Source organism: Lagopus muta, chromosome 20, assembly GCF_023343835.1.
Source record: "Lagopus muta isolate bLagMut1 chromosome 20, bLagMut1 primary, whole genome shotgun sequence".
Taxonomy (NCBI): domain Eukaryota; kingdom Metazoa; phylum Chordata; class Aves; order Galliformes; family Phasianidae; genus Lagopus; species Lagopus muta.
Genome location: NC_064452.1, coordinates 4,848,470 through 4,864,296, shown reverse-complemented (window position 1 = coordinate 4,864,296; position 15,827 = coordinate 4,848,470). Strand labels below are relative to the sequence as shown.

Below are 15,827 nucleotides of genomic sequence, written 5' to 3'. Positions count from 1 at the left end.
TTCGGTGGCAGTGAGCTCATAGCGAACGGCCCGTTTTGTTTTTTTTTTTTTCGGCTGGTTTTTGAACGCCTCGCGCAAATCCTCGCTCAGGGCGGGCAGGCCTCGAGGGGAGGAGAACGGGGGAGAGAAGAGCGGGATTACAGGCGGGGTCTCTGCGGGAGGTGAGGAGCCGAGCTCCGCCCGCTTCGCAGCGCCGCGAGCCCGGACGCCACGTTAGGCGCTGTGCGGTGGCTCCGCCCGCGCTGAGGCTGAGGGCCGGGCTGCGCGCCGCCGCCGCCACAATTTTGTCCGCCCCGCGCCGCCGTCGTTGGGGCCGGCCGGGGTGAGAGGTGACGGCTGCGTCCCCGGAAGCGGCGGCGGCAGAGGGAGGAGGAGGCGGAGGAGGCGGCTGTCCGGGTGTCCGGGCCGCGGCGACGGACGGGAGCGGCCCTCCCCGCCCCGCAGCCCCCCGGCAGGGCAGGGCAGGAGGATGCTGCAGAGCCCGGCCCGCCACCCCTGAGCCCCGCCGCCGCCTCCGGGCCTCCACCCGCCCGGCCCGGCGGCATCTTCCCCCTTCGGGCGCCGGTAAGGCGGGCTGGGACGGGCCGGGGGTCGGTCGGGCCGTGGGATCGCAGCGGGCCTTCACTACGGGGCACTGTAGATATTTCCGTTTCTGAGTAGCAATTCTTTTGCTATTTTGTCTTTTTTTTTTTTTTCTTTCCCCTTCCTGTTTCCTTATCGCGTTCTCTGTTTGCTTTAGTCTCTATCTGAAGGTTTTATCCCGTTTTAAAAATAATACTTCCCGTGCGGTACGGCCGCTGGGTGTCTGAAGTTCGGATCGAGCAGTGCATCATAAGCACAGAACTGCGCACCATGGGAACGCTTCAGCTTGACAAAGGAACGAGCAGAGCCCAGGGCTCCCTGCCTCCTCTTCCCTTGTGCTTCAAGGCTCTGCCTTCCTCAGGAGATGTCCTGAAATTACCTCTGCCCCCTGTTATCTGTTTTTCTCTGCCCACGTTCCTGTGAGACAACCCCGTGGCTCTGGGTATGAATCCCTAAATGCTGCTTTCTGCATCCTCATTTGTACTTTAGGGAAGTTTGATGATGCGTAGCATGTCCTGAAATGCGAGCGGTGTTTAAGCCTGGTCAGTCATTAACTCGGTTTTTATAACTGTTGGTGTTCTGAGAAAATGGGTGTTGGATGTGCCAGTGCCAGGCTGGGAGCGTGGGGTGGCTGTGGGTTCACCCTGTGCCACACACCCACCTGCACAATGGGGGACAGCACTGCCAGCAGCCGAGTGGAGATAAGAGAATTCTGAGTCCTGCCCAGAAACTGAGTGCTCTCTGACCCCAGAGTTCACTTCTCCCAAGGAGGATTAAGACCTCTGCAGCTCTGTTGCTTCCCATGATTTGAGGAGTGGCTCTGCACAGACGAACATGATTCTTTTCCACTTGAAAGACAATAATTGAAACAGCAGTGCAGGATTGGCTCTGTGCCGTCTGAGGTTTGGAGCAGGGCAGCAATTGCATGACCAGGTGTCCTTCATGTGGGCAGGGGCTGGGACTGCATGGTCTCAGGGCAGAGCTCATACCCAGGCATGCAGCTCCCTTCCCCAGTGAGCACTGCCTGGCAGCTGAACTTCTTTTAGACATGATCCTATTTTACTAAATGAGCCCCAGGCGAAGCATTAATGAAAACGTTTGGTTTGTTGCTTTTTCCCAGACCATGTCGCTATTAGGAGTTTTATTTTTGGAGAATAAAACTGCTTCCCAGGTGTCAGAACTCCCCACTTTTGTCTATGGAAAGCTGTGCCCTGGCTGACAGGCTTTGTTGGTTATCCATCTGTAGAATGACAACCGTATTCAGGCTAGTTTGGGTTAAGCAAATTACAGTTATGCTTCTTTGGGTCAGGTGTAGATACCGACACAATATTACTAACCCATCTTTGACATTTGATATTGCTATCAGCTGTTGCCTACTTGTTTCAGTCCTTTTGGCAATATTTGCATTCTTTTCCCTCGCTGTGGCTGCCAGCTCTGCTTCTGCCCTTCTTAGCAGTCAGCGTTACCCTCTGTCCCCATGCTCTGCTTTGCCATTTATTTCCACTAACACCATTTCCGCAGTCATCATTCTTGGGATTCAGGCTGCATACCTGCCTGCTCTCTGTCTCATTACAGTTCTCATTACAAACTGTCTGAAGAAGCTTTTTTGGGTGTTCTTTCTGAAGAATTCCATGCCTCATTCCTTAATGTGTAGCCTTAATGAAGTCAACCATTAACCTGTGTACACTGGTTGCTAAACCAGTGTGTATTAAAATGTTATTGAGATTTTAATTGCTTCCTGAGCTGAGCCTTTCTGTGAACTGTGTTTTTTTTGGCTGCCATCAGTACAGTAAACAAAATTTGCTTTCTAATGGAAATTTATAACAACTGCTTCTACTGAGCAGATCCTATACAAACGAATCATTTGCCTTTTGCTTTCCACTCCCAGGCTGTCATACGTAAGAGCTGGGCTAATGGTTGGGCTAGATGATGTTACTGCTCATTCCAACCTTAATGATTCTGTGGTATATAATTTGTAACATCTAAATTTTAGATGCGAGGACTTTGAAGTTCTATGCTATTTTATGTTATCCTGCTGTTATGCTGCAGTCTGCATGATCCAGACTATAAGTCATGCCGTAAGTCATCGCTTTGGCTTCCAACAGTTGGAAGGTTTTAGAGATGCCCAAGCCAGAACTCTTGCATATGAAAACACACTCTTCCCGTCGCTCTGATCATTGGCAGACGGGGCTGTGTTCTGCACTTTGGCAGCAAAATGGCTGTTTTCAGGCAAAAGTTGGGTTTACTTTTTATTTTACAGCTGTTTGGATGAGTAACAGTTTTAGATAAGTGTTCCTTTTTGTTTTTTAACCCTTTGGCCTTTGTTCTGTTTTCTGCCTTTGACAGAAGTTACGCACAGGAACTTGGGCTTATGAAATTCAGTATTTATTTGAGCCTTCAGATTGACTCCAATGATCAGATCGCTTCCCTTCTCTGCCTTTGTTTTATGGGTGGAGCTGAGATGTTTGCTGGTTCTGTAGCTCTTGAGAATGTTGAAATGTTTAATTACGCTTCAAAACGTGTTTCAAGAGGTGGAAAAATACACTTGGTGCAAGTATGAAGGGTTCGACTCTGTTGAGTCCCAGGGCTCTCACACTTCTCTTAATAATCTGCTTGTGGAATGACCCCATTACCACAGTAACATCAGGAAATAATCTCTTTTTCAGCAGTAAGGCTCTCACGGTCACTCAGCATCGCGCAGCATCTTTGGTCTGTGCTCCTCAGTTGGCCGTTTCCATGGCAGAGTTGTGTGCTTCCTTCTTCCTGGGAAAATGTTCCTTTATCAGGAGAGGGATTTATGGGATGGAATAGGTCTGAGAACAAGCAGAGGTTGCCATGAGCCTGCTGAGCTCAGGGTTATTGTGCTTACAGTGATGGAAGGATACCAGGGCATGTGATCTTTTCTCCTGTCCTTGCTAAGGCTCCTTGCTGTTAGTCTTTTCCTGGCTGAAGAGTCATGCAGTTGTTTGAGTTGGAATGGTTGTCTGGTGCAACTCCCACAGAAGACCAATGGCGTTTCCTCTGAGGCTGAAGGATGGAAGGAGGGGAGGAGAATCAGCCATTGGGGAAAGCATTGTGTTCAGGTGGATTCCTCAGTCCCAAGGCAGAGATGTCAGCAGGCTGTGCAGTTTCACCCCACAGTGACTCCATATGGTTCCTAAAAGATGAACTGAAGAACCTTCTTTATTTTATTCTTCCATAGCCATCAGTATGGAAAATGGCGAAGGGTTGGACGTTGGACTTGATGATCTCAGTGGTCCTTTCCAACCTCAATGGTTCTATGAAAAATAAGTCCTCTTATGACATAAGTGGGAAAGCTCTCTATTTTTTGCCAGCTGCATGTTTTCTGGAAATGTTTTGATTGCAAAAAGAAAATATTTATCTCACGACTTTTGGTGTTTTAAGTGCTAGACATTCCATTTTGTTTGAAGAGAAGGAAGCCAAATTAAATCCCAGATAATTTTGGTGCCCGCTGCTGTTTACTCTTCTGAAACGAGAAGTGCTTTGGTGTGAGATCAGCACTGTGTCTTTGTTTGTGTGTCACTCATGGGCAATCACAGCTCAGCTGATTTGTGCTGGAGGGTTTTTCTGGCACAGAGCATCGCTTTGGATCAGGGTGGTTAACCCTGAGGTGACCCATCTCCAATGCCCAGAGTGGTGCTGATAGTGGTGCATCTCGAAGAAAGTAATTGGTCATAAAAATGAACTGCAGAGTGGGGGTGAGGTGCTTTGAAGTGCAGAGAGATGGGCAGATGTGGAACATGCAGAAGGGGAAATATCTTGAAGGAAATGAGTTGATTCAAAGCTGCCTGTGCAAACGATGTTAGGCAACAGCATGGCAAGAGACGTGAAGAGGTTGTGTCATGTGTTTACTTTCATCACTTTGAAATTCATCTTTTGTTTTTTTCTTTTGGCAGTGGCAGTTTTAGTCCTGTGATACCTGTACTAATACAACACAAGGTTCTGTTGTTGTTGTGAGTCAGGCTCTTTTGATGTGAACTCCCAAAAAGTGAATTTTTACCCTTCTGCCGTGATTTTACTTCATTCACTTTTTGTTCTTTGCGGTAGACATCAAAATTTCCCTTATTTGTAATTTACTCTTGGAAGAACTCATGGATCTGTATCAGCCATCACCTTTTCTCCATGCCCTTTTAAATACAAACCAGGAGCAATTGCTTGTGCTGCTTTCCTGAGGTTGCTGTTAACCCCTGAGCTATCCTGGTGGAAAAGTGCTCTAAACTGCAGAACCAGAGGGAGAGCAGCCGGCAGCAGCGCTTCAGGCCTCTCTCTCAATTACTTATTCATTCAGCTAAAAGTGAAATGTGATCTTGTTTGCCTGACCTGCCAGGAGGTAATAGCATTCCGTTTCTTTTCTTAACTATGTGAAAGAGAAATGGAAGTTTCAATGGCATCCTTCAGGTTATTCATTGACACAGGGGAAGCTGTGAGCTCCGAGGAGAGGCGCAGCCGCTCTGCGTTCCTAACCAGCTCAGCAGAAAGGAACAGCATCAGTGTACGGACCATTACCCAAACCCAGAGCTGTGGGAGTACACAGTTTGGCTTCTCTGCCCTGATCTCTTGCACAAATTCATTGGTAATTAATGCTGTTCAAACATTATTTTCCTAAAAATTGTTTCTTGGGGCAGCAGCGTGGCGATGCTGCTCATAATTCTGCTTTGCACAAGCTGTGTCCAATTGCTGTTTTCGTGGCAGCTTGGGTATTAAAATCCACAGTTGTTCCCTTTTCTCTCCAAAGGCACATTACAGTTCAGCTTTCAGCTTTTTCTAATTGCTTGCAAAGCTGCTGACTTGTGGAAGCACATTAGGCACCCGGCGCTGTAAAGCTGGTGATCTCTTACATAAAAATATTAGCCCCAATATTTTTGTGTGCGTGCTTTTCAGCATGTTGGCTTTTATGGCCTAGTTTAGACCCTCTGGTAAAACAAGAACCTTAATGGAACAGTTGGAAGCCCCTTTAAAAGGGGATCACAGCACTGCATGTGCTCTGGGTGATGTTCAGCTTTGATTAACGGCTGTAATAAAGCTTGCATCTGTGGTGTTATTTTCCCAAGGAAATCCAGGAGGGAACACTGAATACAAGCCTGCTTTTGGTTTGTCTGGTCTATTTCCATCCCACTGTGCTTTTAGGTGGGTTGCTGGGGGGGTTTAACGAGGGCTGGTGTAGGAGATGGGCTGCCAGTAGGAGGATGAGAGGCAGGATGTGCTGAGCAACCCAGCATGGATCCTCCCAACAGCAGCACTCCCTGCCCCTCTGTGCCACCTCCAAGGCTTCTCTGGTGGAGCTTCTGCTGCTCCTGGATGAGGACAGCAGTCCTGGTATGGTGTGTGCTTGTCATCACGTCTCACCTTCCCTTCTTTCCCTTCTTCTCTCTGCTTTCTCTGCACTGTGCAGGACATGCTGTTTGTGTGATGAGGTGCTTGCAGCATCCCGTCCATCTTGCTCACAGCTTTCCTGGGCTTTGCAGAAGGGCCAAAAATCAGTTGAAGGTGTGAAAAATAAACCCAGGTTGTGATTTTGTGCTGTGCAGTGAGCCCTGATTCCTTGTTTCAGCAGGGTTCTCTGCAGAACCCCTCTCTGCAGGGGAGCAGACAGGGAAGGCTCTGTGCTGTGTTACTGCTGCAGCCCAGGGCTGCCTCACACACCTCATGATCTCTTCTCTGGAGCCATGGTGCAGGTTTAGTCTGTGTTTCTGCCGTCAGAAATAAACAGAAGAAGTTGCAGTTGTTGTACATGGTAGGATCTGAAGAAACTTTGAAAGCTTGTCCTTTTCCTGTTCTTGCTTTCTTTTGGCTCCCTGTGTCAGAGCACAGCTCTCACTCTCCCTCCTCCAAACCTATCCCCCTGCATCCTTCCACTGGTCAGGCTCCAGCTGGGCTGGAAGTGACATGTGCTTCTGATAAGAGTCAATGAGAACCATACAGACCTGCAGGCAGCAGTCTCCAGCTTAATTAAAGGTTATCAGATCTGTGTGAATGCTCAAACATTAACCACTTCAGTGCTGAATTCTTCAGACACTGGTCTCAAAGCTTGCCTTTTCCTGGGAGTTTTTGGGGCAGGTGGTCTGTAGCTATAGGAATAGCCACCTTCCTTATGATTTAGCTGGGGTTAGAACCTTTGTAAGCCATGCTGTCAGACAGCAGGAAGAGGTTTGCTTCACCTTTCCTTCTTGCAGCTCTGGAGGTCGTGCTGCGGGGCTGCCTCCAATGCTTGAACATTTTGCTTCTTGTGCAGGGATGTAGGAAAGCTGACACAGATTTAACACAGCCTGCAAATCGAACTCTGCAAATGGGAAAAAATAAATAAGTAAATAAATGTGGGAGGTGAATCAGACAAAATATTGGATTTTGGACAAAAGTAATGATTCAGTACATTTCCTCAGCACATTTGGAGTCCTCTCCTTGTTCACAGACTCTAGCAGAAGTTCCCTAGCTGTGTGAATCAAAGAGCTGTGCTCTCCTCCCCACCAGTGCTGTTGGGTGTTTCTGACAGCAGGATTCCTGATGAAGAAGCCTAAAATCCCCCTGGGCTGCTTCTTGATCCCATTTTGAAGGTACTGTGCTTTAGGGATAGGGGGGAAAGAGGTGTTTTAAGGCTTTAGCTCTGACTTGAAGAGCAGTTGAAGCAGAGATGTGCAGAGTTTGATCTGTGGGCTGCATTTGAGGAGTCTGAATATTACTGGGATTGGAGAGTCGCAGCATATTCTGCATGGGTAGGTGGGGAGGTGGCTGGTTTCATTGCTCCTCACCAGTATCTGTGCTAGAAGCTGTCCTCGTTTCTTAAAAATCTGTTCCCAGGGAGCTAAGAATGAGGTTGAATGTATTTTGATTCTTGTGAACGTGTTTTGATTTGTTTTACCTGAGACACACCAGTCTGTGTTCAGTGACCAGTAGCAGAGTTCTATCATTTAATCTCATTTTCAGTGCACAATTGGATGTTTTTATTGCCAAACTTCCATCTTTCCTACTCGCCCACCCCACCCCGGAGCACACAGCCTCATCACTGCTGTGACGTTCTTTCTTTTTCAGGTGAACAATCAGAATAATGTTCAACATAAACCTGTTGGAGAACCTGAAGGTTTACATCAGCAGCCGGCCTCCGCTCGTGGTCTTTATGATCAGCGTAAGCGCTATGGCAATAGCTTTCCTGACACTGGGTTATTTCTTTAAGATCAAGGAGATCAAGTCACCAGAAATGACAGAGGTATGGTACAAGCACTGGTTTGTAAAACATCCCCAACGCTAACAAATTCTATTTTCCCCCCTCAGAAACCCTTCTATGGAAGTACACAGTCTTATGGGGTATTGTCTTTGATATACTCCCTGCTGATTTTAATAAGAAGGTGACATTGGTGTGAATGTTTGAATAGTTTATTTTAGTTTCTGGGTGAGGCTGAACCATCTGACGTGGATCTTCCTTAGAGTAACCAGGAGCCATTCTTTTCCTTAATCCCTTGTGTCAGCTAGCTTGTTTGTGAAACTTCTGATCTTATCTAGCACTGCTGTTCCATAATGAGGGGAGCCTTGTTGGAGTGTGCTCATACTTTGAGCTTGGTGAGAGTGGACCGAACCAGTGCATTCTTTCTGGAGTTTAAAGGAGGATGTTCCTGCTGCTTGAGCCAAGCAGCAGTCAGGCAGTGGTTGGGACTGAACACCAAACACTCATAAACTACTTGCCTGTTGTTGAGATGGCCGTGCAGGTGTTTGTGTTCACTTCTTGAGCTGTGTAACTCGCATTGGGTGGCTTGGAACTGCAGCTCGGTGGTTTGTATTAAGGACTGTGCTGCTGCAGGAGGGGCAGCCTGTGGTTAGCTTGCTGATCTGTGCTAAATCTTTGCATTTGTTTTAAGGACTGGAATACTTTCCTCCTGAGATTTAATGATTTGGACTTCTGTATATCTGAGAACGAAACCCTGAAGCATCTCATCAATGACACCACAACTCCAGAAAGTACAGTCACCAGCGGGCAGGCGAGATCTTCCACGCAGTCCCCACAGACTCTTGAGGACTCTGGTCCCATCAACATCTCTGTTACAATCACTTTGACACTGGACCCACTCAGACCATTTGGCGGATATTCCCGCAACATCACACATCTAAGTTCCACCATTTTTGGACACCAGATTGGACTCTCAGGTATGCAAGACTTGGCTTTTATAAGTTTGAATGATACCCTAAACTCTCCAGTGTCATAAATAAGAATCGTTAAGGTTGAAAAGACCACTAAGATCATCTCTGCCAACCACTGATCACTTAGTCCAACCATCAGCTTTAGCTTTGATAATATATCTTTAGCTTCAGAAATGTATGTTACCAGGTATGTTGGGAGTGCAGTCCTATGTGGAGCCCTTTTCTTTGCTAGAGAAACTTTTCCCTGTGCTCAGAATGGGAAAGAATCTTCAGATTTACCAGGGTGAGGCTTTGCAGTGTGAAGCGACAAACTGAATGACAATGGAAGGTTATTTTTAAGCCAAAAAGTTCTAGGCAACAAAACCTTCAACAAGTGACCCTTGGGAAAGTTGTGTCTTGATATAACTTCAAATGTTGGTCACATTTCAAAGGCATTACTGGTGTGTGCCTCAGCATAGCTCCTAAGAAATACAGATCTAATATCTGAAGTGTGTACAGCATTTTAATATTGCAGACAGCAACAAATGCTTAAAATTTCTGTGGTATGAAGACCTCTTACATGGCTGTTCTGACAGTTTTGTTAGGAGATAACACTGTTAGTAATAGAACCTCAGTGAATGTAAGCTTTTAGCCCAGGTTGCATTTCATAATCATATCAGAAGGTGTCTTCAGCCCCAGAGATCTGGAAACAAACAGTAGTCATAGCTGTAAATCTGTGTTCTTGTATTGTGTGTTGTTTTGTTACTGCTTTATGAGCTATCAGATGCAAGTTCTGTTTCAAGTAGCCTGGATTTATTTTCCGTATGAAGATGAACAAATCCACGTGGAGTCAATCTGCAGTTCAGTATCTGCTAGCATCCTTTCAGAAATGTGAACTTCTGATAAAGCAAGTGTTCAACAAAATCTTAAGCGGGAGAAAGGCAATAAGTTATTTTACTTTCTAATACAATTATCTGAACGTGTATGGGTTCACTTACAAGTATTGAGGTTTTCATTTCTGAGAGGAGCCTGATGCCCTGACTTCTTCTGGGGGCAGGAGAGATTAGAGAGGCCAGCAGCTGTTGGCTTTTGTTGCTGTTCCAGGGTTGGTTTTGTTGGTTTGCTTTGCAGTTTCTTTGTTTGCAGGGGCTTTGTTTCGTTTTGTTTATTTGGTTTTATTTGGTTTTAAACATTCTCTTTGCTTTCTGCATTGTTAGTAGAGATGCCAAGTGACTTCAAAGGTATAGACTCAGGCTAAGGTTGCCTTCTTCATCAGTTGCACACTGCCCTATCCCTGTGGTTGTTGCTCAGATACTTCTGTGACTGAAAACCAGCTTTCTTCTTCTCCTCTCTTTTCTCAAAGGCAGAGAATCCCACGAGGAGATAAACATTACGTTCACACTGCCGGCTGCCTGGAATTCAGACGACTGTGTTCTTCATGGTCACTGCGAGCAGGTTGTCTTCACAACCTGCATGACTGTGACAGCAGCCAGCAATGTATTCCCTGTCACAGTGTAAGTGGATTTTAAACACTTCATAGACTGGTTGCTGGGAGATTAACCTCTGGGCAGCTTCTTTGAGGCTGGCATGTCCTGATGGATGATGTTGTGACTGTGCAAATGGTGTGCTTGCTTTCCTTCCCCCATTGATAGAACCCTGTCTTGAGTCTGGAGGGTTTTGCTGTCTTCCTGCAACACTGGGTTTTTCAGAGGGTGTTTTGACTGCAGGCACACCTGCCTTTCAGCTTGCAACCTGTGATTTAAACTTCAGTAGGAACAACAGAATCAGTGAAATTTAAGATATCCCATAATGCAGTTTCAGTGCCTGGTATGAGAGCTAAGGCTTGACTCGGAGGTTCTTATCCTCTTCCCTGCTGACAGATCAGCAGAAGCTGAATGTTGCTTTGCTGCCAAACCCACTAAGCACAGCCCTTTCATCACAACCATTTCCCTTTGTCTCCTCTGAACCCCTGACACTATGCAGTGTACTCGGGAAGACCATCAGACGGGTTCTCTTGACTGTATGAAGCCATATGAAAGCCAGTGTTTTTCTAATTAAGCTGTGGGGTGCTGGCTTACTGGCACAACATGCAGTTAAATCCTAATGTTAGGGTAGTGATCATTTGGTGTTATATGCTCTCTTGGCTAATCCTTGTTTTTTTTTTTTACTGTTTTGGAGATCCAGAATAAAATTGTATTTTATGCAGCTGCAAAGACTTAGGCATGACTCTGTCTTGTAACTCAGTCTTACTGAATGTAGAGAATGGCAATTAGCATGCTAATTATTTCTGTTTTTCTGCAGTCAGCCACCACATTGTGTCCCTGAAACGTACAGCAATGCTACGCTTTGGTACAAGATCTTTACCACAGCAAGGGACTCTAATACCAAGTATGCACAGGATTATAACCCCTTCTGGTGTTACAAAGGAGCAATTGGAAAAGTGTATCATGCTTTAAATCCCAAACTAACTGTTATAGTTCCAGATGTAAGTGCCACATCATTTTTCTATCTTATGTTGAGGAAATGCTTAGCTGTAGTTTAAGTGAATACGATTCTGTTCATGTCCTAAAATAGTCAGATGTAGTGATGGCTTACTGCGTAGTGCAGGGGCTGAGGCAGAGTTAGGTGTGCTTTACCTGTGGTGGGTGTGATGCTCTTTGTGTTATCTCCATGGCCCTTGCAACTTGTAATAACCAGCTTTTATGTTTGGAAGTCATTTGGCAAAAAGCACTGCTGGTATATGGGAAGAGATCTCTAGCACAGATTTTTAACACGAGGAGCATTTTTGGCTCTTTATGTGCCACAATCATTACAATGCCAGCCTTGTATAGGGGAGAAAGCTGATTCATGAAGTAATTTCTGTGCTGATTTGGTAATTATTGCTTTAATAGAAAGTGTCAACTACTGGTGCATTGTCAGTGAATGGTTTTAATTCCCCATGCAGGATGATCGCTCTCTAATAAACCTACATCTCATGCATACCAGTTACTTTCTTTTTGTGATGGTGATCACAATGTTCTGCTATGCAGTTATTAAAGGCAGACCAAGCAAACTGAGACAAAGCAATACAGAATTCTGCTCTGAAAAGGTGAGTTTGTGTAATAACAAAGTACTGACTGATAACATAAAGCCTCCTTTTGTATGTACTGCAGACTGGTTGCTCTTATCTCTTGAAATGTAGATTTAATTCCTTTTCAAAGAGACAGGAGTTTTTCATCGTGGGCAGTAAGGAAGGGTGCTGCAAAATGCAGGTGTGTGCTGTGTAGATCCTCAGGTAGATTTCTCTCCTGCAGAGGTGGATTAGTGCACTTCAGTCAGTGCCATAATACGACTGCCACTCCACTTCTGATGTTGTTATTTTGTATGTAACATGGAATAGATAGCACTGAGTGGGTTTATCTTTCACCACAACTGACTGAAAATAAAATACAATTTTTGAATCAAATGGAAAAATACAATTTTTAGCGGCTGCTAATCAGAATTAAAGCAATCACAAAGGTAATGGAACAGTCATTATTCAGTACTGCATTGGAGCTGCACGTTGCTTGCAGGATTAAATATGAATGTGTTTATTGTAAAGTAGGAAGTGAATGCTGGCTCCTTTTGATCTTAATGACATTTCATAGTATAAGCAGTTTTGTTCTGTATTGTTTTTAAACAGATCATGTGGAGCACAAAACATTTTCAGACTTACTTTGATCCTTTCCAAGTTAGACTTTCAAGGTTCTTTGAAAAGCTGGAGGGCAGATATGCCAGCTGTGTGGAGATAAGCAATATCACTGTTACCAGATTAAGAATTTGACTTTAACAAAATGTTTTCTTTTTCTTCTGTTTAGGTTGCTTTGTCAGAAGCATAATCCATCCTCTCATCTTACTGAGAATGACTGAGAACCGTGATCATTGCCTGCTGAACCCAGAATGGGTCTTGACACTCTGTGAATACATTATCTTGCAATGTTGGTTTATTCCAACCAAAGACATTTCAAGTGCCTGTAATTGACTTGTACATATTTATAAAGGTGTATTCAGAGTAGATGATGCACTTGTTCCGCATTGTAGTGCGGCCAGAAGCGTTCAGTCTTTACCTGTGGACATAGCTGAATGTTGGTGTAGATATGTTTAGTGATATGGCTACATATAGTCAGAGCAAGATATTTTTGTCTAGCTGCATCTGGGCAGGTTAAGATGCCTTTGCAAATGTCTCCAACCAACAAATCTTTGTTATTTGCCCAATGATATGTACAGTGTGTTTGAAACGGTATGCACCTTTGATATAATACTGCATTTCCAGAGCCACCAATCTACTACATGAGTTCAATGTGTGTTTGTGTGGCCTGATACCTTCTTCCATTTGCTCCTTGCTTGCGAGAAAAGATATCAACAGTTTTAGGTTTATTTTTGGGGGAAAAAAGAAATACATATACACATTTTAATAGTGCTGTATTTAGGACAAACTTGTGCTTTTATTCATAGTAAAAACTTAAGAAGTGAAGTCCCATTTTAAAATCTTTCTTATTGAAAACTAAGTTTGATTCTTATTGTTGTTTTTTTTTTTTCCATTTGGCCCGCTGAATGCCAGAGGGTCAGTCAGCACTGAGACTGCCTGGGAAGCTTTCTGCTTGGCCTCCCATCTGCAGCCCTCAACCCCGGAACGTGCATCCATGCTGCAGAGCAGCTCTCTGTCAGCCTTCTTTCTAGAAAGTGACACTTGGTGAAAAGATGCATTGTGCTGTCTGTGGGGGCTCTGCACAGCCTCAGGCAAGTGCAAATAATGAAAGGAAAAGAAATCCTGTCCTCTGTTACAAAGCCTCACTCTGGGGCTCTCCATCCATCTCTGAAGGGCAGCGGAAAGTGTCACTTTTATTAGCTTAGGCCGATCTCCATTTAATGCTGTCCACTCAGGGGAAGATGACAAGGAGGGAACCAGGGCTGTCGTAATCAAGGTCAAAGAAACCACACAGTAAAATTCATACTGTTCTCTGTGTCCATTCTTCAATCAGAGGAGCTTTATTATGTGTTATTTTTCTCTTTTCCATTCTGGCTTTTGCTGTTTATTTCCCTCATGTTATTCAGTAACCTCATTAATTTTCAGGAGTTGTGGTTTTCCTGCAGACATTTCCACCACTGCTTTTAAAATCTCACTGGTTGCCTTAACTGACCTTTCATCTTCTCTGTGTAGCGTAGGTCTGCAAAAATGCACTTAGGAGCTTTTTTCTCTCTCTTTTCCTTTGATAAATTTCACTCTACACAAAACAAGACGACTCAAGTCAAAATCTTACAGTCTCCATTGTGCTGACATAAGATTCTTAGTTTATTACCAATAGACACTGTTGTGGATGGTACCCTGCTGGTCTGTGGGCCTGTATATCTAGGACTTCAGCATTCAGTAAGTTTGCTTCAGATGCTCTGAAGAGCAGTCAAGGGCCACACTTTTTGATTAGAACATTTCCATTCCAGAATTCAGTTACTTTTAAGCAGTGGTAACTAATATATTTTTTTCTCCAGTGATGTTAAAGCAAAGCTCAAGAGATGGCCCACTTTGAAGTCTAGGGATAAAAGGAAGCTTCCAGTTTTCTCCTGATGCTGCTATGGGCTAATACTGCTTCATTGACATGGGTCAGCAAGGTAAAGCAGCTTCTCATGGAAATTGTCTGGGCTGTTCCTGATCCATGCAAACCACCTTCTGCTTTAGTGCTGGCTGTGTTGCCTGGGAGGGTGGCTTGGTGTGGGGACCAAAGGCAGGAAGAGGAAAGTGATTGGGGTGGTGCTGCAGGTTCTAGAAATCCCTAGAGAACACTGATAGTGACTCCTTTAAAAAGGCAAACCCACCTCCTTCCAGCAAACTAAAAATCCACCTCCAGATGTCCCACTTACAAATTGATCTGTTGGGGAAAAACATACGGATGTATATTTATTTTTTTAAATTTGGTTTTGCTATTTGGTAATGAGAACAGCCTGCTTTGTGTTTCTTTACCCACTGTATGGAAATACAGAGAAATAGTTGAGATTGTGACCAATGGAAGCAAAAGGGAAAACGTTAAAGAGCTGTGTTTTTGGCCTTAGTTTTCCCTTTGCCCCATTACTGCAGCAGGGAGGAAGGTGTCCATCAGGTTGGGTTGCTGCAATCCTGAGGAATATCAGATTGTTCCTAGGCACGATGTAAAACAAGTTAAATGCAGCCAAACAGAAAAATAAAAACTTAATATTAGAGTTCAGATCATATTGATCTTTCCTTTTTTGTTGTTGTTGTTTTCTTTTTCTTTTGAACTATGACTTGAATCAGTTTTGATTCTATTTGTATGTGTTTTCTTGTTCTTAGAAAGCTGCCATTTTCTTTTGCGTTTTTCTTTGGCATTACATAGAAAATCTGAGCCTTGGTTTTCAACCCTCTGCAGGTGGTTGTAGGGTTAAGATGGCTTTTTTGTTTTGTTCCTACATTTCACTTGTCTTGTTGCATGACAGTTCATAGCTGATTTGGAAATGACATTTCTCTCCTAGATTAATTTTGTGTTTGTATGATGATGTGCATATTGCTTTGCAAAATAAAAACCATGAAGTTTACTCTGTTGTCTTTATTTCTCCCCTAGTTGCTATGGAGGTTTCAGAAACCATTTACATTACATCGACCCTTGGAAGAAATTGGTAGTGAAGTTTGTAATAGGTTGGAATTTCAAACATTGCTGTACTTACAGTGCATGTAGAATTGATGGAGGAGTTTTGTATGTATCGTGGGGCAGGGAATCTAATGCTATAAAGTTGCTATAATGGAGAATTTATGACCTACTTATCTCTCCTGTTGCTTTTTTGGGGCTCTGCTTGTCTTTTTGTCCCTCTTATCAGGGACGTAAGGCTTGCCTTATTGATACAATACAGGTCTCTGTGCTGAACACATAGGTGGAGCAAATGCTGTTTGTCCTTCATGTTGGCAATGTTCTTTAGGATTAGCAGCAGAATGCTCAGTGTGTTGATTGCTCACTGCAGCAAGGTCCTCTGAAAGGAACGTAAGAGAAATGAACCCTTGTTTGCTCTGATCTCAGCTTCCTGCTGGCCTTGGTGGTTATCAGGCCCTCCTTCCCAGGCTCCTTGCTGCAGGTGCTGTGTTACCCAGCTGAACCCAA

At 44.5% G+C, this 15,827-nt stretch overlaps 1 protein-coding gene across 2 annotated transcripts; it reads left to right on the top strand.

The window, feature by feature from the left end:
- The first annotated feature begins 349 nt into the window (after window positions 1-349).
- Window positions 350-15,270, top strand: TMEM248 (transmembrane protein 248). Of its 2 annotated transcripts, XM_048966593.1 has the most exons (8): window positions 350-564; window positions 7,013-7,154; window positions 7,630-7,804; window positions 8,451-8,736; window positions 10,073-10,223; window positions 11,011-11,194; window positions 11,654-11,797; window positions 12,546-15,270. In XM_048966593.1, exons 3-8 carry the CDS (start codon window positions 7,646-7,648, stop codon window positions 12,564-12,566), a joined length of 945 nt encoding a protein of 314 aa, XP_048822550.1. In that variant the 5' UTR covers window positions 350-564; window positions 7,013-7,154; window positions 7,630-7,645; the 3' UTR covers window positions 12,567-15,270. The 2 variants fall into 2 exon arrangements, with proteins under 2 accessions (XP_048822550.1, XP_048822548.1); XM_048966591.1 differs by lacking the exon at window positions 7,013-7,154.
- The last annotated feature ends 557 nt before the right edge of the window (window positions 15,271-15,827 follow it).